Source organism: Bubalus kerabau, chromosome 9 (assembly GCF_029407905.1).
Source record: "Bubalus kerabau isolate K-KA32 ecotype Philippines breed swamp buffalo chromosome 9, PCC_UOA_SB_1v2, whole genome shotgun sequence".
NCBI lineage: Eukaryota > Metazoa > Chordata > Mammalia > Artiodactyla > Bovidae > Bubalus > Bubalus kerabau.
Window position 1 is genome coordinate 48860055 of NC_073632.1, and position 24651 is coordinate 48884705.

The 24651-nt window shown below is 37.8% G+C and overlaps 2 protein-coding genes across 4 annotated transcripts in view; both read right to left on the reverse strand.

The window, feature by feature from the left end:
• LOC129619829 (putative uncharacterized protein C6orf183) overlaps nucleotides 1-20525 on the reverse strand; it is a 59909-nt gene extending 39384 nt beyond the window's left edge. Inside the window, exons 1-2 of the mRNA XM_055535250.1 lie at nucleotides 20448-20525; nucleotides 19519-19647 (exon numbers count right to left, since the gene is read on the reverse strand). The gene's annotated coding sequence lies outside the window, so the exon portion shown is untranslated. The remainder of the gene's footprint in view (nucleotides 1-19518; nucleotides 19648-20447) is intronic.
• Nucleotides 20526-24157: 3632 nt separating this feature from the next.
• The window catches only part of CEP57L1 (centrosomal protein 57 like 1), a 226043-nt gene continuing 225549 nt past the window's right edge, over nucleotides 24158-24651 (reverse strand). For all 3 annotated transcript variants that reach the window (XM_055535254.1, XM_055535251.1, XM_055535253.1), the window contains one exon: nucleotides 24158-24574. In XM_055535254.1, the coding sequence (XP_055391229.1) occupies nucleotides 24356-24574 (219 nt within the window). In that variant the 3' untranslated portion in view covers nucleotides 24158-24355. The remainder of the gene's footprint in view (nucleotides 24575-24651) is intronic.

Genomic DNA, 24651 nt, shown 5'->3' on the forward strand with positions numbered 1-24651 from the left:
CCAAGTCTCCTGCATTGCAGGCAGATTCTTTTAACAGCTGAGGTACCTATTGAGATTAGCATGTGATTTTATTTTTTAGTATGGTGAATTTCACAGATAATCTATTGTTAAAGGCAAAACTGCTTTTTTGGAATAAATCCCACTTGGTAATGACCTTTTTTTTTTTTTTTAAAGTAAAATGAACTCACTTTGCTACCATGGTGTTCAGGATGTTTGCATTTATGTTAAAGCAGGCTTAAAATTCAAAAACCTAAGATCATGGCACCCAGTACCATCACTTCAAGGAAAATAGATGGGGAAAAAGTAGAAACGATGACAAATTTTATTTCCATGGGCTGCAAAAATCACTGTGGATGGTGACTGCAGCCATGAAATTAAAAGATGCTTACTCTTTGGAAGGAAAGCGATGACAAACCTAGACAGTGTATTAAAGAGCAGAGACATCACTTTGCTGATGAAAGTCTGTATAGTCAAAGCTATGGTTTTTCTAGTAGTCACATATGGATGTGAGAGTTGAACCATAAAGAAGGTTGAGCACCAAAGAATGATGCTTTCGAACTGTGGTGCTGAAGAAGACTCTTGAGAGTCCCTTGGCCTGCAAGATCAAACCAGTCAATCCTAAAGGAAAACAACCCTGAATATTCATTGGAAGGACTGATGCTGAAACTGAAGGTCCAATACTTTGGCTACACAATGCAAAGAGCTGATTCATTGGAAAAGACCCTGATGATGGGAAAGACTGAGGGCAGGAGAAGAAAGGAGCAATAGAGGATGAAATGGTTGGATGCCATCACTGACTCACTGGACATGAGTTTGAGCAAACTCATGGAGATAGTGAAGTACAGGAAAGCTTGTCGTGCCACAGTCCACAAGGTCGCAAAGAAATGGACACGACTGAGCAACTGAACAACAATCTCTATATTCCAATATAATTCCTTATTACAGACTACCTTAACCTTAAAATTTTGTTTTCATGCTGTATTCCACTCTAAAGCTAGCAATTTTTTTTTGCAGTCTACCTTTTACTATCCAAATGAAAACCTTATGATTTAAACCATACACCTCCTTCCTATAATTCATGCAAATGTTTAAATACATAAAACTCCACAATATATTTTATTCTTGCTACTTTGAAAGTCAGTTATTTTTACTCATGTATTTGTCTTTCCTGTTGCTCTTCTTTCTGGAAGGTCTGTGCTTCCATTTGAGCTCATTTTCCTTTACCCTGAAGAACTTCCTTTAATATTTTTCATAGTGTGGGTCTGCTATTGATGGATTCTCTCAACTTTTATTTGTCTGAATAAGTCTTTATTTTTACTATGATCTCTAAAGGTATTTTATCTGGATACAAATTTGACAGATTTTTTTTTCTTTCAGCAGTTTAAATGTCTTTTGGCTTCCATAATTTCAGTACAATAGTCATCTGCTTTATTGTTCCTTTGTGATAATGTGCCTTGTTTTCTCTTGCTGCTTTTAAGACTTCATCTTTGTCAGCAGTTCAGCTACAATACACTTATTTACCTAATCCTTTGCATATATCCTTGCTGTGGATTAAGGTTCATTGAACTTCTTTAATGTTTGAAATGATGTCTATCACCAGTTTTGGAAATTTCTTGACTATTATGTTTTCATATATTGCTTCTACCCCTTTTTCTAATACTTATCCTTCTATGACTCTAATTAATATATGTTAAATTGCTTCCCCATATTCCATGTATCTCTTATACTAGTTTTATTCTTTCCATTCTTTTTGTCTCTGTGCTTCAGTTTTGTGTATTATCAACTTATCTGTCCTCAAGTTCACTCTTTGCTCAGTCCAAGCTATTGTTAAAACTATAAATGAATTCTCAATTTTAGCTATTATATTTTTTAAATCTATAATGCATGTTAAATCATTTTTATAGATTCCAATTCTGTCAAAATTATCCATCATTTTATCTATTTTGTCCCATCTTTTCCTTTTCTTCCCTGCACATAAATAATTATTTAAAAAACTCTGCCTGCTAATTCCAATATCTGGATCATCTACGGATCTGCTTTTATCATTTGCATTTTCTCTTATCACTCACATTTTCTTGCCTCTTCTCAAGTCTTGTAATTTATTATATGCCATATTTTGGGTTTAAAATGAACAAATGGGACTTGTAATGATGTTATTTTCCCTCATAAAGGTTCTCCATTTCCTCTGTTAGATGCATAATTTGAAGGGCTGACCACCTTAATACAACAAGGAACTGAACTAAATTGGTGCTGGATTCCAATTTTAGACTCAGTCTACCTCTTGCTTTTTTTTCTTAAGGTGTGGCTCACTTGGACTTCTGATGGGTAGCTTGGGAGGTCTATTTCCTTTCAACACTTAAACACTATGGGAGATTCAGTCTGCCCTTTGGGAATTTTGTTTAGCTCATTAGCCTCCCACCTCATGTAGCCTGAAAATCTGGCAAAGTCTTGAGAGGAAAATTTATCAAGTGTTCCATGTTGATTTCTGTCATTAGTGGAAATTTGTCTTCAAAGCACTGTGGATAGATTTCACCATGACTTTGCAGTCCACCTTATTTCTTGGATATGGCCTTCTAAGGCTCCTGACTCATAGTTGGTCATTCCCTTCCTTCTCATGCCTGAAATTCCCTCCTTCAAAAGTTTTGAGCTTAGCCTCCCATTCCATCAAGTTCAATATCTGGCAAAAACTTGAAGAAGAGACCTGTCATATGTTTGATGCAGTCCCTTTTTCTTATTGTTCAGTCTCTCAGTCATATCCAACTCTTTGCAACCTCTGGGACTCCAGCATGCCAGGCATCCCTGTCCTTCACTATCTCTTGAGTTTTCTCAAACTCATGTCCATTGAGTGGGTGATGCCACTCATCCATCTAACTCCTTTGTTGCCCCATTCTCCTCCTGCTCTCAATCTTTCCCAGCATCAGAGTCTTTTCCAATGAGTTTGCTCTTTGCATCAAATGGTCAAAGTTTGGAGCTTCAGCTTTAGCATAAGTCCTACCAATGAATATTCAGGGTTGATATCCTTTAGGATTGACTAGTTTGATCTCCTTACAGTCCAAGGGATTCTTAAGAGTCTTCCCCAACACCACAGTTCAAAAGCATCAATTATTTGGTGCTCAGCCTTATTTATGGTCCAACATCTGTACATGACCAATGGAAAAACAATAGCTTTGACTAAATGGACCTTTGTCGGCAAAGTAATGTCTCTGCTTTTTAATATGCTATCTATAGGTTGGTCATGGATTTTCTTCCAAGGAGCAAGCATCTTTTAATTTCATAGCTGCAGTCACCATCTGCAGTGATTTTGGAGCCCCCCCGAATAAAATCTGTCACTGTTTCCATTGTTTTCCCATATATTGTCATGAAGTGATGGGACTGGATACTATGATCTTAGTTTTCTGAATGTGAGTTTTAAGCCAACTTTTTCACTCTCCTCTTTCACTTTCATCAAGAGGCTCTTTAGCTCTTCTTTGCCTTTTGCCATAAGGGTGGTATCTTTGGGGATCTGAGGTTATTGATATTTCTCCCGGAAATCTTGATTCCAGCTTGTGCTTTATCCAGCCCGGTCTTTTGCATAATATACTCTGCATATAAGTTAAATAAGCAGGGTGACAATATACAGCCTTGACATACACCTTTCCCTATTTGGAACCAAGGTAAATTGGAAGTGGTCAAACAGGAGATTACAAGAGTGAACACTGACATTTTAGGAGTCAGTGAAGTAAAATGGATTACTATCATGTTGAATGGTTTGCCTTGAAAACAAACTGAGATCATTCTGTCGTTTTTGAGATTGCACCCAAGTACTCCATTTTGGACTCTCTTGTTGACTATGAATGGACTCTCTTGTTGACTATTGAGGGCTACTCCATTTCTTCTAAGGGATTCTTGTCCATAGTAATAGATATAATGGTCATCTGAATTAAATTCCCCCATTCCCATCCATTTTAGTTCTATTATATCTATTATACCATTATATCTATTACTATGTACAAGAATCCCTTAGAAGAAATGCAGTAGCCCTTATAGAGAGTCTGAAACTTGGGTGCAATCTCAAAAATGACAGAATGATCTTGGTTCATTTCCATGGCAAACCATTCAACATCACAGTAACCCAAGTCTATGCCCTTTCTCTAGCAGGAATTTATCTCTTCACCATGAGACTGCAGATCTTATTATGCCTTTCTTGGATAGTTCTCCAGTTTCTTTTATACTCTAGCATTCAGCAAATACCAGTCATTACTTTTCAGAATTTAAATCAAATCTGTCATGTCTGTATCCACAACCTTCAAAAACTCTCCTGGCTTGTCTTTGTTCCAGGAGAGTACCCATGCTAAAAGCAGGGTCACTGTGACCAGAATTGGTAAATGCTCTAAGAAATAAAACAGGGATTGTCAAGTGACCCAGGAAGGCACTTCCCTTTCTGGAATTTTCATTCTTCTAGTTTTCATTTTGTCTATAATTTTCAAATGACTTTAAACATACGACTTTGTAATTTATCTGTTTTAGTGGGAGTGTGGCCTTTCTAAATCTTACCTGAAGTAGAAATCTCAATACTTACTTGAGAGCAAATGTATTCTGATATTTTGTATCCTATGTCATTAAATCAAACTTTTAGTCACAACCCACTAGTAATCAATGTTAGGAGCCACTAATGTATCATAATCTGCATTTGGAGAAAAACTGCTCTAATAGATCTCCAGGAAAAACCAAGATGTCTGGCTGTTTGGAAGAGTTCATCTAATAGATATGGATTAAATGGACTTCAATCCTCCTTAATATTACATAAATTCTTGAAGTGTAGAATTCTGCATGTATTTTTCTTTGAAGTATGACAAGGTCGGCTTTTGCATAGAATTAACCTTCTCACGGAAATATTCTGCAAATGTAATTTTGTTCTACCCCTTCTCCAGTTTTGTCAAGCAAAATCAAATTCTATGATTTGTCTTAGTCATTAGTATTTTAACCCCCTACATTCTAAGTTTCCATTATTTTGTCCACAGGATGACAATTTCTTTCAAGAAAAGAGATCCCTTATATCTAAAGCACCTTCCCTCAAACTTTGGCTTTCCTCTCTGTATTACTGTCTTTCACCTTAAGTAATAATAAACCACCTCATTACTTGTTCATGAAAGGATTTGTAAGTACAAGGACCAGGCAGAAAGGAAGCACATGTGGAAGCAAGATTGACAAAATGCTTTGCTGCCATTATCAATTTGTACATCATAATCAGAAAATAAAACAACTTGTACCCTGAGAGAACTAAAATAAGCAAACACAAACAGGGTCACTGTGCCCAGTTCAGTTTCGCAAAACAAAAGAATCCTTAAGTGAAAGTGAAGTCGTTCAGTTGTGCCCGACTCTTAGCAACCCCATGGACTACAGCCTACCAGGCTCCTCCGTCCATGGGATTTTCCAGGCAAGAGTACTGGAGTGGGGTGCCACTGCCTTCTCCATCCTTGTCTTTTAGCCACTGCCATTTTGGACTCCGTTTCCCTATTCTATCTACCTAACATTCCCCCCTCAAGAGATGGGAGGCCCAATTCTTTGGGAATAGGGGCGTCGAGGTCTTTCTGGCTACTTCCTGCTGAACTGGGACGGCGAGGGGTATTGGGCCTCCCTCTCTTGCTAGTCTCAGGCCTCAGAGTCCTCATAGCGGTGTCCATCTAAGGGTGAATGTTATTTTCCATGGTAGGCTGTAGTTTTGTATCTTTGTTGAACTGGGACCGCATGTTGTAGCTTGTTGACCTTAACTGAAGGTCAGAGCTGCGTGAGCTTTCTGCTGAGTTCGTTTTTCGCTGTCCTGGTCTCCAGCACATAGGTCTCTTGTCAGTTCCCTTGCACTGGGTTTTCTTTGCGGTCCGCGCTGAGTTGGGCTCCTGCTGTGCTTGGCTTCCTCCTTGCAGGGGCTGTGCGGAGGTTGTTTCAGCCAGGTTAAATTCGAGTCAGGGCACCAGAGATGTCAGATGAGTGTATGGTTCTCGGTTCTTGTCTCGTCACAACAATGATTTGGAGCAACGGACATTAAAGCCCTCGGTGCATCACAGCTCTCGGGTCTTGAACAAACCGTGTCATAGCTCTTAGACAAATCAGTGTTACAGCTCTATTTTATCTAGAAGATAGCGGGAGAATCCATCCCCGAAGAAGAGAAGAGAGTGGAGGAACGTGCCAGCTTGTGTGCGTGGTGGGGATGGGGTGGGGTGGGTAGAGAGAGAGAAAGAGCCTACACATGCGGGAGAGACAGAGAGTGAAAGAATCCTTAGGTTTTGTTTATAAGAACTGATTTCCTAATAATAGTAACTTTGGGGACATTCCTGGCAATCCAGTGGTTAAGACTTTGCTTGACAATGCAGGGGGTGCAGGTGGTTGGGGAGCTAAGATCCCACATGCCTTGGGACCAAAAAAACCAAAACATTAAATATAGAAGCAATATTGTAACAAATTCTATAAAGACTTTGAAAATGGTCCACATCAAAAAAATCTTAAAAAAAAACTAACTTTGTCACCAACTTTTTGTAATATTGATAGTTGAAGATCTGTGATAATCTTTGTGGCTTTAACAACTGTAAGAGAAAATTTCTGTCTTTTCTACCATGGACTGACTAATTGCAAACTTGGTAATGTTGGTAATTTTGTGGAGTTTTCACCCTCTTTTTTGTATATTTTAATTTGACGAACCAGTTTTTCTAAAGCTTAAGAGTTTTGGACTTCCCTGATGGTCCAGTGGTTAAGAATTTACGTGCCAATGTAGCAGATATGGGTTTAATCCCTGGTCCAGGAAGATTCCATATGCTGTGGGGCAACTAATCCTGTGCGCCACAACCACTGAGCCCATGCTCCAGAGCTTACACATTGCAGCTACTGAAATCTATGTGCCCCAAAGCCTATGCTCCACAACAAGAGATATGAATGCAATGAGAAGACAGCACACCACAACTAGAGAAAGCCTGTGTGCAGCAACAAAGACCCAGTACAGACCAAAAAAAAAAAAGAAAAGAAAAATCCTTGGAGTTTCTTGCAAACTTTTCTTGGAAGTAGACTTTTCTAAATGCTTGTATATGACTATTCCTTTGACAATTCTAGAGGTTCCGTCAAGATTTTATGTATTTATCTACCAGAGGTGTAGTCATCAGCCAGAGCCAAGTAAACTGCATTGTCCATGAGGAGCAACTCAAGGGTTCTTTGAGGTATATTTTTTTTTCTAGTTTTAGGGTGACTCTCCTGTGGGAAAATATTTTTTTTTTAATTGAAGAATTGGTGAATTACTATACTGAGTTAGTTTCAGGTGTACAGCACAGTGATTCAGTTATACATATGTACATATATTTTCAATTCTTTTCCATTATATGTTATTACAGGACATTGAATATAATATAGTTCCCTTTGCTATAGTAAATCCTTGTTGCTTATCTATTTTATATATGGTAGTATGTATCTGTTGGGGGCTTCCCAGGTAGCTCAGTGGTAAAGAATCTGCCTGCTAATGCAGGAGACACAGAGGTGCTAGTTCAATCCCTGGGTTGGGAAGATCCCCTGAAGGAGAAAATAGGCAACCCACTCCAGAATTCTTGCCTGGAGAATTCCACGGACCGAGGAGCCTGGCGGGCTACAGTCCAGGGGCTGCAAAGAGTTGGACACAACTGAGCAACTAACACATAGAAGCACCTCAATATATAAGGCAAATACAGACATAAAAGGCGAAATTGATAGTAACACAACAATCGTAGAAAACCGGACAGCTATGTGTAAAAGAAAGGGATTAGAATACTTCCTAATACCATACACAAAGATAAACTCAAAATGGATTAAAGACCTACATGTAAGACCAGAAACTATAAAACTTTATAGAGGAAAACATAGGCAGAACACTCTTTGACATAAATCACAGCAAGATTCTCTATGACCCACCTCCTAGAGTAATGGAAATAAAAGCAAAAATAAACAAGTGAGACCTAATTAAACTTAAAAGCTTTTTGCACAGCAAAGGAAACTACAAACAAAGTAAAAAGACAAGCTTCAGAATGGGAGAAAATAATAACAAATGAAACAAGTGACAAAGGATTAATTTCCAAAATATACAAGCAGCTCATGCAGCTCAATAAAAGAAAACAAATAATTCAATCAAAAAGTAGGCAGAAGACCTAAACAGACATTTCTTCAAAGAAGATATACAGATGGCTAATAAATACATGAAAACATGTTCAACATCAATCAGTATTAGAGAAATGCTAATTAAAACTACAATGAGCTATTGCTCAAAATGTTCATCATCAAAAAATATACAAACAATAAATGCCAGAGAGAGTGTGGAGAAAATGGAACCCTCTTGTACTGTTGGTGAGAATGTAAATTGATGCAGCCACTATGGAGAACAGTATGGAGATTCCTTAAAAAACTAGGAATAAAACTACCATACAATCCAGCAATCCCACTACTGGACATATACCCTTAGAAAACCACAATTCAAAGAGACACATGTACCCCAATGTTCACTGTAGCACTATTCACAATAACTAGGATATGGAAGGAACCTAGATGTCCATTGACAGATGAATGGATAAAGAAGATGTGGTACATACACACAATGAATATTACTCAGCTATAAAAAATAATGCATTGGAGTCAGTCCTAATGAGGTGGATGAGCCTAGAGCCTATTACACAGAGTGAAGTACGTCAGAAAGAGAAAAACAAATATTGTATCTTAACACACATATATGGAATCTAGAAAAATGGTACTGATTAACCTATTTGCAGGGCAACACTAGAGATGCAGACATAGAGAATAGACTTGTGGACACAGTGGGGGATGGAGAGGGTGGGATGAATTGAGAGAGCAGCACTGAAACATATACATTACTATATGTAAAATAGATAGCCAGTGGGAATTTGCTGTATGACAGGGAGCTCAAACCTGGTGTTCTGTGACAACCTAGAGGGGTAGGATGGCATGGGAGGTGGCAGGGAGGTTCAAAAGGGAGGATACATGTATATACCTATGGCTGATTCACATTGTTGTATGGTAGAAAGCAACACAAGAATGTAAAACTATTATCCTCCAATTAATAATGAATAAATTTTAAAACATTCAGAAAACTAAGATCATGGCATCTGGTCCCATCAATTCATGGCAAATAGATGGGAAAACAATGGAAATAGACTTTTTTTTTGGCTCCAAAATCACTGCAGATGGTGACTGCAGCTATGAAATTAAAAGACACATGCTCCTTGAAAGAAAAGCTATGACCAACCTAGACAGCATATTAAAAAGCAGAGACATTACTTTGCCAACAAAGGTCTGTCTAGTCAAAGCTATTGTTTTTCCAGTAGTCCAGTATGGATGAGAGAGTTGGACCATAAAGAAAGCTGAGCACCAAAGAATTGACGCTTTTGAACTGTGGTGCTGGAGAAGACTCTTGAGAGTTCCTTGGACTTCAAGGAGATCCAACCAGTCCATCCTGAAGGAGATCAGTCCTGAATAATCATTGGAAGGACTGATGCTGAAGCTAAGCTCCAATACTTTGGCCACCCGATGCGAAGAAATGATTCACTTGAAAATATCCTGATGTTGGGAAAGATTGAAGGCAGGAGGAGAAGGGGACAATAGAGGATTAGATGGTTGGATGGCATCACTAACTCAATGGACATGAGTTTGAGTAAACTCCGGGAGTTGGTGATGGACAGGGAGGCATGGTGTGCAAGCGACTGAACTGAACTGAACTGAAATTAAAAAAAAAAAAAATCTAGAGACTACTTATTGCCTACTCTGTCCAGAAAAAATCTAGAGACTACTTATTGCCTACTCTGTCCAGAATATACATTTTCTCTCAAGGTGATAGTTAAATAAATCTTCAAAACATGATTATGGGTTATTTCAGGAAAAAAGGGATTTTATTCTTCATTAATTGATCATTGTTGGCTACTACAAATTAATATGAGTCACTGAGTCTTCTCCAGGCTTCCCTTGTGGCTCAGCTGGTAAAGAATCTGCCTGCAACGTGGGTAACCTGGGTTCAATTCCTCGGTTGGAAGATTCCCTGGAGAAGGAAAAGGCTACCCAGTCCAGTATTCTGGCGTGGAGAATTCCATAGACTGTATAGTCCACGGGGTCACAAAGAGTCGGACACAACTGAGCGAATTTCACTTCCACTGAGTCTTCTCCATAGACAGTTTCTGCTTTTTCCTTACATTTGCCTGGTTTGAAGTCCCTATTATGAACTACAAAGACCAGAAATTGGGTGTTCTGGCAGAAACATGAAAACAGTGAAAGCCTCAGTAAAGACTTTTATCATACTCATAACTATTGACTCTATAGGGAGTAGACTATGGAAACAGACTTTTCTGTGTAAGCTGATATCAGGATGACAGACAGATACCTGTCAGACTACCAAAAGATTAGAGTCAGGATTTCTAGGATTCTTTAAATCCAGAAGCAGATGACTTTGTGAAATTGATTGCTTCACCCCAAATCAGAAAAACAAGAATTTTTTACCCAGGACTAAATTAGTTAATTATGACTAATGTCCTGTATCTAATGGACATATAAGAAGAATTCCATTCTTCTTGATTTCAAACTCTTATTTGGCCACACTTGTATAAACTGGAATAAAAGACTATTTAAATGGCATTGTTCTAACAGAAGTTTTGGAATTCAGAAAAAAAAAATCTGTGGAAATCTTAATATAGCTTATCAGGAACAGATTGTTCAGTTCAGTTCAGCCATTCAGTCCTGTCCGACTCTCTGCGATCTCATGGACTGCAGCACGCCAGGCTTCCCTTTCCATCACCAACTCCCGGAGCTTGCACAAACTCATGTCCATAGAGCTCGTGATGCCATCCAACCATCTCGTCCTCTATCATCCCCTTCTCCTCCTGCCTTCGATCTTTCCCAGCATGAGGGTCTTTTGCAAATGAGTCAGTTCTTTGCATCAGGTGGCCAAAGTATTGGAGTTTCAGCTTCAGATCAGTCCTTCCAATGAATATTCAGGATTGATTTCCTTTAGGATGGACTGGTTGGATTTCCTTGAAGTCCAGGGGACTCGCAAGAGTCTTCTCCAACACCACAGTTCAAAAGCGTCAATTCTTTGGTGCTCAGCTTTCTTTACAGTCCAACTCTTACAACCATACATGACTACTGGAAAAACCATAGCTTTGACTAGAGGGACCTTTGTTGGCAAAGTAATGTCTCTGCTTTTTAACATGCTGTCTATAGGTTGGTCATAACTTTTCTTCCAAAGAGCAAGTGTCTTTTAATTTCATGGCTGCAATCACCATCTGCAGTGATTTTCGGAGCCCCCCAAAATAAAGTCTGACACTGTTTCCCCATCTATTTGCCATGAAGTGATGGAACCAGATGCCATGATCTTAGTTTTCTGAATGTTGAGCTTTAAGCCAACTTTTTCACTCTCCTCTTTCACTTTCATCAAGAGACTCTTTAGTTCTTCTTCGCTTTCTGCCATAAGGGTGGTGTCATCTGCATATCTAAGGTTATTGATATTTCTCCCGGCAATCTTGATTCCAGCTTGTGCTTCATCCAGCCAAGCATTTCTCATGATGTACTCTGCATGTAAGTTAAATAAGCAGGGTGACAATATACAGCCTTGACGCACTCTTTTTCCTATTTGGAACCAGTCTGCTATTCCATGGCTAGTTCTAACTGTTGCTTCTTGACCTGCATACAGATTTCTGAGGAGGCAGGTGAGGTAGTCTGGTATTCCCATCTCTTGAAGAATTTTCCACAGTTTGTTGTGATCCACACAGTCAAAGACTTTGGCATAGTCAATAAAGCAGAAGTAGATGCTTTTCTGGAACTTTCTTGCTCTTTCGATGATTCAACGGATGTTGGCAATTTGATCTCTGGTTCCTCTGCCTTTTCTAAATCCAGCTTGAACATCTGGAAGTTCACTGGTCATGTACTGTTGAAACGTGGCTTGGAGAATTTTGAACATTACTTTGCTAGTGTGTGAGATTAGTGTTATTTGTGGTGGCTTGAACATTGTTAGAGAAACATAAAAATTACGATTCTGGAGAATACAATAAAAAGATTCTCCTTTCTGTAAGGCAGTTATTTAGTAATTGCTTTTGTAACCTTGGTCATGCCTCAAACCTCATTAAATTACATACAGAAAGCCCATTATTAAACAACAAGGTCCAAGCAACTTGCTTGAGGTGAACTGGATGGTTGTTGGTTTCTTGTCTTCGTATATGAGCTGATAAGAGTGATATTTTACATGTAAAAATAATGACAACCTTATGAACTTCACAAAGTTTCCAGATAAAGATAACTCCTAAATTTTAGTGTCATGTGACTTTAATTTTATTAACCAAATTACAAGAAGGTTTTTTGTATATATGTGTGAACTTTCATCACATTTACATAATAAAAACAAAATATCCAAGTAATGATACTGCAGTAGAAAATCACTAAACAGATTTATGCAGTCAAAGTCATGCCTTAGGAGGAAATTTGAAGGCAAAATTGACACTGTAACTAGAGTAAGAAGTGCACATTACATTCCAAAGTCAGAAAATGAAATACAACAACCGTGTGTTATAAAGGATTAACCTTTCACATTCCAAAGAAAGATTTTACCCTTGCTCAACTCCTGGGAGATAACCTCTAAGACCATGGACCAGCCTGCCTGATAAAAACACTTTTAGTTTACCTAGGAGCTTCATGCTCTGCAAGATAGTCTTCGCTAACAATGTGATTTATGATGGGGCTTTCAGCCATTTGGTACCAGCTTTGGTGGCTCAGACAGAAAAGAATCTGCCTGCAATGCAGCAGTCCCGGGTTCAGTCCTTGGATTGGTAAGATCCCCTGGAGAAGGGAATGGCTACCCACTCCAGTATTCTTGCCTGGAGAATTCCATGGACAGAGGAGTCTGGCAGGCTACAGTCCATGGAATGCAAAGAATTGGACATCACTAAGCGACTATCACTTTCACTTTTTCATAACCTCCAGAGGGACCGGAGACTGAAGGTCAGTCACATGGGCAGTCAGCCATGCTATGTGACCAGCCCACAATAAAAAAATTGGACACCAAAGCTCAGAGGAGCAATACTCCAAGCATATCATACATCATTGCTAGAATTAAGTGCTATCTGCATGACTTCACTGGAAGACAAGTTCTAGTTCATGCCTGGTGTTTCCTGGACTTTGCTGTGCTGTGCTTAGTTGCTCAGTTGTGTCTGACTCTTTGTGACCCCATGGACTATACACCACTAGGCTCCTCTGTTCAGGCTCCTCTTGTTCTCCAGGCAAGAATACTAGAGTGGGTTGCCATACCCTTCTCCAGGGGAATCTTCCCAACCCAGGGATCAAACCCAAGTCTCCTGCATTGCAGACGGATTCTTTACTGTTTGAGCCACCAGAGAAGCCCAAGAATACTGGAGTGGGTAGCCTATCCCTTCTCCAGGGGATCTTCCTGACCCAGGAATCGAACTGGGATCTCCTGAATTGCAGGCAGATTCTTTACCAGCTGAGCTACCAGGGAAGCCCTAGACTTCCTGAACTTTACCTTATGTCCTTTTTTGAGTTGCTGATTTAAATTTGTATGTTTTTGTTGTAATAAACCATGAGTATAATAGCTTTTCTGAGTTCTATGTATTCTTTTAGTGAATCACTGAGCCCAAAGGTGACCTTGGAAATTTGCAACGGAGATAAAGTAACATCAGCAAAAACAGTCAATTTGTCTGATTCTTGTTCCCTCAGTAAATGAAACCTTGAGTCTTTCCTATAAGATATTCCCCGACAGAAACAAATATATCCCTGATTTTGGCAATGCCAATGTCTGAAGATCTGTGATGATCTTTTTGGATATGTCATATCCAAAAGCTGTTTTCTACCTTGAAGAGATTAACTGTAAACTTGATGACCTTGGTATATTTGTAAGTTTTTTTTTTCTTTCAAATACTTGTCATATCTTTAATTTGTGAAAGCTATCCTTCTATATCTTGGACTCCCTCACAAATCTTGTTGGCATATAAACCCTTTTCTTTTCTAAATGCTTTAATCTCTGAGTGGTTTATGTTTTACTTCAGCCAGTGGTAGTTTGTATCAATAATATTTTATTAGACTGGTTAAGAGAATCAAACTCCACTATTTGTGGCATATCCATAGAAATGCTCAGAAGTGGATGTGAGAATTAGAAACCACAGGAAAACATTCTATTCAAATAGCAAAGGCAAAGCTCTCACTCTGCTTAAGAGCTATACTATAAAAGAACAAAGAGAAAATGACCCTCTCGGAAAATTTACTTAGGCTTAGGTGTCCAATATTTAAATCACACCACAAGAGAGAAGCAGCATATATAATACTGATATAAATTCTTTCAAGTTTATCAAATCAAAGAGTTATATACATAAAATCACAGAATAAGCTTTAAAAAGACAAGTTCATTTTGAAATTAAAGTAAAAGTAGAACTTCTTAACCCAGAAATATTTCTTTTAATTCTGATACTGAATTTCCCAGGTTTAAATTTGTGGCTTAGCTTATTTTGGGGAAAATGAAGGTAATAATTTTGTGCTGTGTTCAAGCATTCAATATTTTAAAATATTAATAGTGCTATTCTTTCACATGTATTATTACAAAGTCTGGGGTTAGCTATCTCTGAAAATGCATATTTAAGGTATTAAAGGTACTTTTTATTTTGCTAGAAATTCTAAAACCAAAAATGTTCCATGGAATTCTCAAGAGTGTTTTAAAATTTAATTTTAAATGGGTTTCCTGTGTACCAATGGGATTTATGTTTTAAATAACACACTTGTGAAGTTAAAAGAACCTACAGTGATGAAAAGTGAAATAGTTTCCAATTTAACGAGAAGATTCTGGACAACTGCCTTGTAAACAACAATCTTATATTTCAGGCAAGAAATGATTCACATTCTGTACTAGTTCAGTAATAGATTTTCTAAGAAATATCCCACAAGTCAATGTACATTTAACTTTAAAGAAAATTAACCAAAGAAAAACTTTCAAGGTTTTTCAAAACTTATCCTAAAATTTACTTGAGCAGATTAAGCAAAATTAGGTCAAAAGAATATTTTAGCTATGACTAGAAGGTCTGGCTCACTTTATAATCTTTTCATAAGGACTAAAATCTATTTAACAATTTAAGCACTTTTAATACTTTGTAGTGGTGAACAAACTTTTACAAGTGAGTAGAATCCTATTATAATGAACATCACTCTGATGTTCGCTTCCTTATGGCACTTCTCCCTATGTTCTGCTGCTGCTAAGTCGCTTCAGTCGTGTCCGACTCTGTGCGACCCCATAGACAGCAGCCCACTAGGCTCCTCTGTCCCTGGGATTCTCCAGGCAAGAACACTGGAGTGGGTTGCCATTTCCTTCTCCAATGCATGAAAGTGAAAAGTGAAAGTGTTCTAACCACAGCCAAAAGCTGACACGGCCTGAAGAAACATGTTGAACAGGATATCAAAAGTCACAGAACCACAGCCTCTCAGTTGGCAGTTATTTCATTTAATGAAGCTGTTTTTCAGGTAAGATATTTATATACTCCATTCACTCTTTTCAAAATATTTTATCAGTTCAGTAAAATGACATGTTTTTAAAGAGTGTCCTGTTGGTAGTACATCAGGTTTCAAACTTTTTTAGTGTTGTTGACTGCTGATGCTCAAACAAATAGGGTTTCTCACAGAATAAATCTTTGCTCATTTCAGATTCAAGACATGCACACAGTTTTTCCTCTTACAAATCTCACTTCTTTATGCATTTTAAAACTGTCTCAAGCACCTACAGAAAAGATTTTTTTCCTAATCATAAAACCCCTGCTTGGTTGGATTCCACACAGAGGCAGTGACAAGACAGAAACAATGGCTGAGGAATAATTGAGGCCTTTTGTTAAAGAATTCATGGTGAATATATTTATTTGTATCCACATTAGAAAAGTAACACTTTTCTAATGTAGGTTGGCTAGTGTTTGAAAAGAGTATTCTATAGACCAGCAAATGTAACGGTATTGACTAAAGTGGGACTTTTACCTGTAGAACAATCAAAACAAATTTGAAATGGTATTTCTGGGGTCAACAGTAGACTGCCACAAGTCATAGTAGGGAACTTGAGAGTATTCCTGTTTTATACTGGCTATCTCACTGTCCTCCACATTTTTCAAATTCATTCCTTTTGAACATTTATTAAAAGCTGGCTTTTACTTTTCCAAATAACATTTAGAAATTATAATTTTACATTTTAAATTATAATTTTGCATTTTAAATTATAATTTAGTTCTCACAAAATTTCATAAAACAGCACTACCTTCTCTACGTGTGAAGTGCTCTGACAGTTTCAATGCTATTCTATATTATTTTTAAAAATGTTGACAGTGATCCACTAAATTGATTTCACAATCCATTAATAGTATATGATCTACAGTTTGAAAAATACTGACTTGGCCTAAGTGATAAAGAAGATGAAGTATGAGGAAATTGAGAGGGTTAAATTCATAAGGAAAGTGACTGGAAATTATTTGCATAATTCTGTGAAAATCAATAACTGGCCTTTAGTATATAACTTGCCACTATATTATTCTTCTGTTGCAGTCTAAATCCTTATTGTTTGACTTTTGCCCCAATTACTCTCCACTCTCTTCCCATATACTTCAGTGTTTCATACCATTCTTTTGACTCATGTCTTTGAATTTGGTGCTGGTTATGTGACAGTACGTATTTGAGACTACTGGGTGGACTGGTTTCCTCAATCAATAAGTTATGGAAGATTAAGAATCTGAGACCAATTCTGCCATGAGGAAATAAAGCAGAGGAGAGCCATATATATATCAAGATAACAAATGAAGAAATACAAACAGGCTGACTTCATCTATGAATGGATGAAAACAAAGGTTTGGTAGACAAATATTTTTTGAGCATCTGCTCTACGCTGATCATTATACCTCTGTGCCACTTACTGTTTTCTTTCTTATATGTTTATGTATGTCTTATCTCTACTATCAGACTATAAGCAACTTAAAGACATAATCCATGTATAATTTCTTTGAATCTTCTATAGCAACTAACACAGTATCCTAGGATCAACAAATTCTTGATTATTAGAGATCAATACTTGCTGAATGAACATGTCAAACACACCAATATACAAGCAAAGAACTACCTTGATTCTCAAACCTCTTCCTCTTAGCATCATAATATCAAAGAAAGCAACATTCTGAGTGCCTGTTGTCTGCGCTCCTCCCCCCAAAATAATAAAATACTTAAATATTCTTAACTAGTGTTTATGTAAAATATGGTCACATATCCTTAAAAGATGAAACAGCAGAATAGCTGAACTGGTGCCTGAAACAACAGTACTTGATCCAATATGCTCATTCCAAATGAGTTCACCAAATAAGGTTAATGTATTTCCATGCAATATAATTATTAAATATTTACTGAGAGGCCACTTATGGGCCAGGTACTATGCTAGGTTCTTGGCTACAGTGGTGAACAAGAAATGATCTTGCCTTCAGGGAGCTTTCAGTCTATGGGAAGACAAACAAACAAATGATAACAAGCAAATGTGCAAAATGTAAAGACAGAGCAAGTACCTAGAAAAGGCAGCTAAGCCAGATTTGGGAGCAGGTAGGGATGTGAAGAAGACGCTTAAAGAGGGTTTCTTAGAGGCAGCAGTAAATTGAGATCTGAAGAATTAAGGGAAGCTAGATAAGCAAAATCTAGGCAGAAAGTATGGTGGATAACATCATACTTATTTTAAAAGATTATTCTAGAAAGCTGATTATACCATTCAAAGAACTTTTTCTGTCTTTCTTTAATAGAAAACTCATAATGCCCAGCATTCTGCCTACAGCCTGCATCCAGTCTCTCAACATTACAAACTGATGAACTGGCATTTATAAGTCTTACATGGTTGAAAAACAGAAACAAAAAATACCTCACAGTGTAAAGTAACAAGAGATCAGTTTACTTCTTTTCTGTTAAAACTGTTAAACAGATATAATACAAGAAATACAATAGATCATGCATATATAATAAAAAATACATTTCTTCAGTGGGGGTATCCTAGTTTATAATTTTAATAATTGTCTATGGCATCTAATAAGCTTTTGAGAATGCAATGACACTATACTGGTATGGAGAACACACTCAAAAACCCATCAGGAGGGTTTTCTGGTGTTTCAGCAGTAAAGAATCTGCCTGGAAATGCAGGAGACACAGGTTTGATCCCTGATCTGGGAAGATTCCACATGCTGTGGAGGAACTAAGCCCAGGCACCCCACAACAATTGAGCCTGTGCTCTAGAGCCCGGGAGCTACAACTACTGATCCACATGCCACAATTACTGAAGTCCATGTACTCTAGAGCCCATGCTCTGCAACTAGAGAGCAGCCCCCACTTGATACAACTAAAGAAAAGCCCTCTCAGCAATGAAGACCCAGCATAGCAAAAAAAAAAAAAAAAAAAAAAAAACCCATCAGGAGAAAAAATTGACCTGATTCTTTATGTAAACACTTCATAGCTATAATCAAAATAAACTCTGGTCTAGACAATATTTTAAACTTTAAATTTTACCATTTTGCTGTATCTGATTCTCTCTATATAACAAAACACCAAAAAAAAAAAAAAAAAAGGAGGAAAGTTAAATAAGTACACAGGTTATGAAGAATAAGTCTGAGGTACTGGCAAGGTCTATTTACCAAGAAGTGAATTTATTTTCACACCGGTGATGATTATTATTTTTATTTATCCTCATTTTACTTTAATTAAAAGGTGCCATGGCACCCACAAAGAATTTTTTTTTTTTTAATCTCAAGATTCTATGCTATGCCTTAGATAGGTTTGTATTGTTGTACATCTGGGAGTCAGCTTATACTTATCTAAACTTCACATACAATTAAATGTTCTCTGTAGGTACAGCTTTAGTTACAGATGAATAGAGTTCCAGGAAAACTCCATTAGGAGTTTCACTATTTACACTATACCAACAATGGCAGCTGGTGCATTTTTGGCCACACAGAGCACTCCTTCCATTGCTCATGACCAACCCACCCTTTCCCCCTAATTTGATATCTCACAAGTCAAGTTTTGATTTACATTTTGATGTCTTATCATGGATTAAGAATACTACTCTACAGTTAAAATTTTATTTTTAAAGGAAGAAAGCTTTACACATAACTAAAAAATAAGTTTCAAGCATACCATCCCAGCCAGTTAGCACACTGTATTAAATATTTCCTTTAACCTTGTACTGTTGAAAATAGGGCATTTCCCTCCAATCTTCCTATCTTTAGCTACAACTTAATAAAAATGGTCATGTTACCAATGACCCACACAAATAGTTAATTCAAGATTCCAACTCCTATTTCCAGGATTAGAATAGTCACAATACCTACTGCTTCAAACACTCAAACTTTCTAGTTTCATAGTTGCATCAAAGTTGAGACTTGTCTTGGATAAAAGTTATAATTTCATTGTTTTCAGTTTATGATTAAATAAAAAACAAGCAAACCTGTTTTTCACTTAAGTGAACAAAAATCTATGATATCCTACCGAGTTTCTGCTAGGCAGAGCACAGCTGCGGGGTTGCTACAGCAACTCGTGTACACTGACCATGGACAGCCCCATCCAGGAAGGAAATCGTTTGCTCCACCCCCTGAGGAGTCAAAGGCAAGCAGCAGTCTGTGAGCAGAGACACATTTTCAGTTCAGTAATTGTGATGGAGCAACAGGAGACCATTCTTTATCATCTTTCCTAATACATGTCACCCCAACAACCCAAACAAACTTCAAATCAAGTTGCTATGAGTACATATTTCCACATCATGGTAGGATTGTATTCTTTACCCAACCCCCACTAGAAACCTGAGCCAGGGAACAAATCAAAGCAATTTCATCCTAGGCATGCAGAAAAAGAAAAAAAAAAGTAAATTTAGAATATTCTCACTTTTATGAAGAGTACCTTTTGGTTCTTGCTTTCAGGCTTTAACCCCTGCAACTCAGGATCTATGGCAATTTTTTCTCTTTTTGGCTGCTCAGATACAACACTTACTGAGTTTTTATTCAGTGCCAACCCTTCTGCTGGGTGCTTTGACATGTTATTTCATTACTACCACCCTATGAGGTAGGTAGTAATACAATCCCACTTTTACAAATGAGAAACAGAGGTTCCAAAGTCATTTGATTGTCTAAACTACTAAGTGTCAGAATCAACATGAACCCAAGTCTCCTATTTCTGAGATCTATGTTTTTTCTACTACATTGCACTGATGTTGCAAAAAAAATTCACAATTCTTAGTTAAAATATTCAAGTGTTCCTTAAGTGATTTTAATTTTTTATGGTAATTTGTTTTAGTAAAACATCTCCACAAGTAATGACTTTACTACTGGTAAATTAAAAATATTCAGCTACCATCTTAAGTGCATAGAAAACAGAGGCATATCCGGGTGAGATTTTTGCCAAGTATAAACTACGGCACTCACATTCTTGAGAAAAGATAAAGTAGAAAAATAGGTAAGGTGATGAAACTGAGTTTAGATGAAGCAGTCTGTGGAACATCTCTTGGGTTGAAGGAGCTGTAAGGGCAGAGGGAGTGAAAGTGAGTGAAGGACAACATTTAAACCAGAGGCAGAGAAATGTTTATTTCAGTCATTAGTTACTTTCAAGGACAATTCCAAGTATAAATCTGCCCATTTTCAGTCATATCTCCACTTCAGGTATGGAAAGGTCTTCGAGAAGCACCTCTTTTTCTCTTCATAAGAATGAATTATAGTTTTTCTCCTTCCCCCACAGAGAGCCCACAATTACTCTCTTTCTCCTATACTCTTTGGGATTTCCTAAGAGGATATAAAGACTATCTTTAAAAAAATTGCTTGCTTTTCCTAGCTCCCCAAGATCTTGATCTTTTTATTCTTTCATACCTATAGCTTGAATATCCCCCAGCTATAGATAAAGATGTACCTCTAAAACTGTCCCTCTGGAATCACCATTTTTTAAATTGCTATCCTATTTTCTGAGCTCCTCCCTTCTGTTATGCCTTTTGTGTCAGTCTTCTAGTTCTACTTCAGGTGGTGACTCCAATTCTCTAGTTGCCCCAAAGGATTCTGGTGAGAAACAAAGTAAGTTCAGTAGAGTTGTACTAGTTTCCACACGTTTCTGGAAAGACAGGTCAACAAACGGAAATTCACTATAAAGCATATATGTACAAAGAAATATCTTATGGCATCACTAATCAAAGCATAAAAATATAGTTATAAAGGAGTTAGATTAAAAAAAACAAGAGCTAGATTTATAAAAGAGAATGGGAATAGCAGAGAAAGGCTTTCACAGTTGGATTACTGTCATCTAAAAGTTAGTTAACTATGAGTTCCTATTTGTAATTGTCACATTAAAAAACGGACTAAAGGACTCTTCACAAAGCTTTTCCCTTTCCAAAAAAGAAAAATATTCCCCAGCTCTAAAACAACACAGGGAAGAAGCACAAGAAAAGTTAAAAGGCCTGTCCATACTCTGTTAATTTTATATTTGTTCTTTATAAGCTTCTTAAGGTTACAACTTTTTCACTCTCCACTTTCACTTTCATCAAGAGGCTTTTTAGTTCCTCTTCACTTTCTGCCATAAGGGTGGTATCATCTGCATATCTGAGGTAATTGATATTTCTCCCGGCAATCTTGATTCCAGCTTGTCTTTCTTCCAGTCCAGCATTTCTCATGATGTACTCTGCATATAAGTTAAATAAGCAGGGTGACAATATACAGCCTTGATGAACTCCTTTTCCTATTTGGAAACAGTCTGTTGTTCCATGTCCAGTTCTAACTGTTGCTTCCTGACCTGCATACAAATTTCTCAAGAGGCAGATCAGGTGGTCTGGTATTCCCATCTCTTGAAGAATTTTCCACAGTTTATTGTGATCCACACAGTCAAAGGCTTTGGCATAGTCAATAAAGCAGATGTTTTTCTGAAACTCTCTTGCTTTTTCCATGATCCAGCGGATGTTGGCAATTTGATCTCTGGTTCCTCTGCCTTTTCTAAAACCAGCTTGAACATCAGGAAGTTCACGGTTCACATATTGCTGAAGCCTGGCTTGGAGAATTTTGAGCATTACTTGACTAGCGTGTGAGATGAGTGCAATTGTGCGGTAGTTTGAGCATTCTTTAGCATTGCCTTTCTTTGGGATTGGAATGAAAACTGACCTTTTCCAGTCCTGTGGCCACTGCTGAGTTTTCCAAATTTGCTGGCATACTGAGTGCAGCATTTTCACAGCATCGTCTTTCAGGATTTGGAATAGCTCAACTGGAATTCCATCACCTCCACTAGCTTTGTTCGTAGTGATGCTTTCTAAGGCCCACTTGACTTCACATTCCAGGGTGTCTGGCTCTAGGTCAGTGATCACACCATCATGATTATCTGGGTCGTGAAGATCTTTTTGGTACAGTTCTGTGTATTCTTGCCATCTCTTCTTAATATCTTCTGCTTCTGTTAGGTCCATACCATTTCTGTCCTTTATCGAGCCCATCTTTGCATGAAATGTTCCCTTGGTATCTCTAATTTTCTTGAAGGGATCTCTAGTCTTTCCCATTCTGTTGTTTTCCTCTATTTCTTTGCATTGATCACTGAAGAAGGCTTTCTTATCTCTTCTTGCTATTCTTTGGAACTCTGCATTCAGATGTTCATATCTTTCCTTTTCTCCTTTGCTTTTGGCTTCTCTTCTTTTCACAGCTATTTGTAAGGCCTCCTCAGACAGCCATTTTGCTTTTTTGCATTTCTTTTCCATGGGGATGGTCTTGATTCCTGTCTCCTGTACAATGTCACGAACCTCATTCCATAGTTCATCAGGCACTCTATCTATCAGATTGAGGCCCTTAAATCTATTTCTCACTTCCACTGTATAACCATAAGGCATTTGATTTAGGTCATACCTGAATGGTCTAGTGGTTTTCCCTACTTTCTTCAATTTAAGTCTGAATTTGGCAATAAGGAGTTCATGATCTGAGCCACAGTCAGCTCCCGGTCTTGTTTTTGCTGACTGTATAGAGCTTCTCCATCTTTGGCTGCAAAGAATATAATCAATCTGATTTCGGTGTTGACCATCTGGTGATGTCCATGTAGAGTCTTCTCTTGTGTTGTTGGAAGAGGGTGTTTGTTATGACCAGTGCATTTTTTTGGCAAAATCTATTAGTCTTTGCCCTGCTTCATTCCGTATTCCAAGGCCAAATTTGCCTGTTACTCCAGGTGTTTCTTGACTTCCTACTTTTGGCAGAAAGTGAAGAGGAACTAAAAAGCCTCTTGATGAAAGTGAAAGTGGAGAGTGAAAAAGTTGGCTCAAAGCTCAACATTCAGAAAACGAAGATCATGGCATCCGGTCCCATCACTTCATGGGAAATAGATGGGGACACAGTGGAAACAGTATCAGACTTTATTTTTCTGGGCTCCAAAATCACTGCAGATGGTGACTGCAGCCATGAAATAAAAAGATGCTTACTCCTGGGAAGGAAAGTTATGACCAACCTAGATAGCATATTCAAAAGCAGAGATATTACTTGGCCAACAAAGGTTCGTCTAGTCAAGGCTAAGGTTTTTCCTGTGGTCATGTATGGATGTGAGAGTTGGACTGTGAAGAAGGCTGAGCGCTGAAGAATTGATGCTTTTGAACTATGGTGCTGGAGAAGACTCTTGGGAGTCCCTTGGACTGCAAGGAGATCCAACCAGTCCATTCTGAAGGAGATCAGCCCTGGGATTTCTTTGGAAGGAATGATGCTAAAGCTGAAACTCCAGTACTTTGGCTACCTCATGAGAAGAGTTGACTCATTGGAAAAGACTCTGATGCTTGGAGGGATTGGGGGCAAGAGGAGAAGGGGACGACAGAGGATGAGATGGCTGGATGGCATCACTGACTCGATGGACGTGAGTCTGAGTGAACTCCGGGAGTTGGTGATGGACAGGGAGGCCTGGCGTTCTGCGATTCATGGGGTCGCAAAGATCCGGACACGACTGAACGACTGATCTGATCTGATCTGATCAAGGGTTACAAGCCTACTAAATGAAAAAGTGGAATGGCATTTATATCTCAAATTCAACTCAATTTTAAATATCATCAGTCTAGTATAATGTTTTAAACTTAGCTTAATGTATCTGCAAAGTGAACAATGTTTCTAAAACATGGTATGCTGAGGTATTTTAGTAAATAAAAAAGAACAGGAAAGCAATCATTTATTATTTGGGTTTCTTAGGAGGTCATTATGCATTCATTTAAAAATACTACAATTTGATACTTTATAGAGGCTAGAAACATAATTCAAAATTTCATAAAGGCATATTAAATTAAAACCACTTTAGACAGTTCAAGATCTCATTGACAAAGTTCATTCAAGATGATAGTTTTGCTATTGTGTTACTGTTCCCACATAATATCATCTCGTCTCAATTTCATCTGAAGATTATGGACTCGTATTGGACGACAGTTGTTGTTCTTTTGAAGAGAGTTAGTTAGCAAACATTTTCTGGAGCTATTTTTTATATTCTTTGTTCCTTTACAGTTGCTATCTTCTTGCTGAATAGCTGAAGTTTCACTCATCTTTGAATTCTGAACTTTTTGCTGCAGTTTGCGGACCTGGAAAGAAAAAAATCTTATATTTCAGTCCAAAATATACTTAACATATACCTTATAATAGAGGATTGGATTGATGG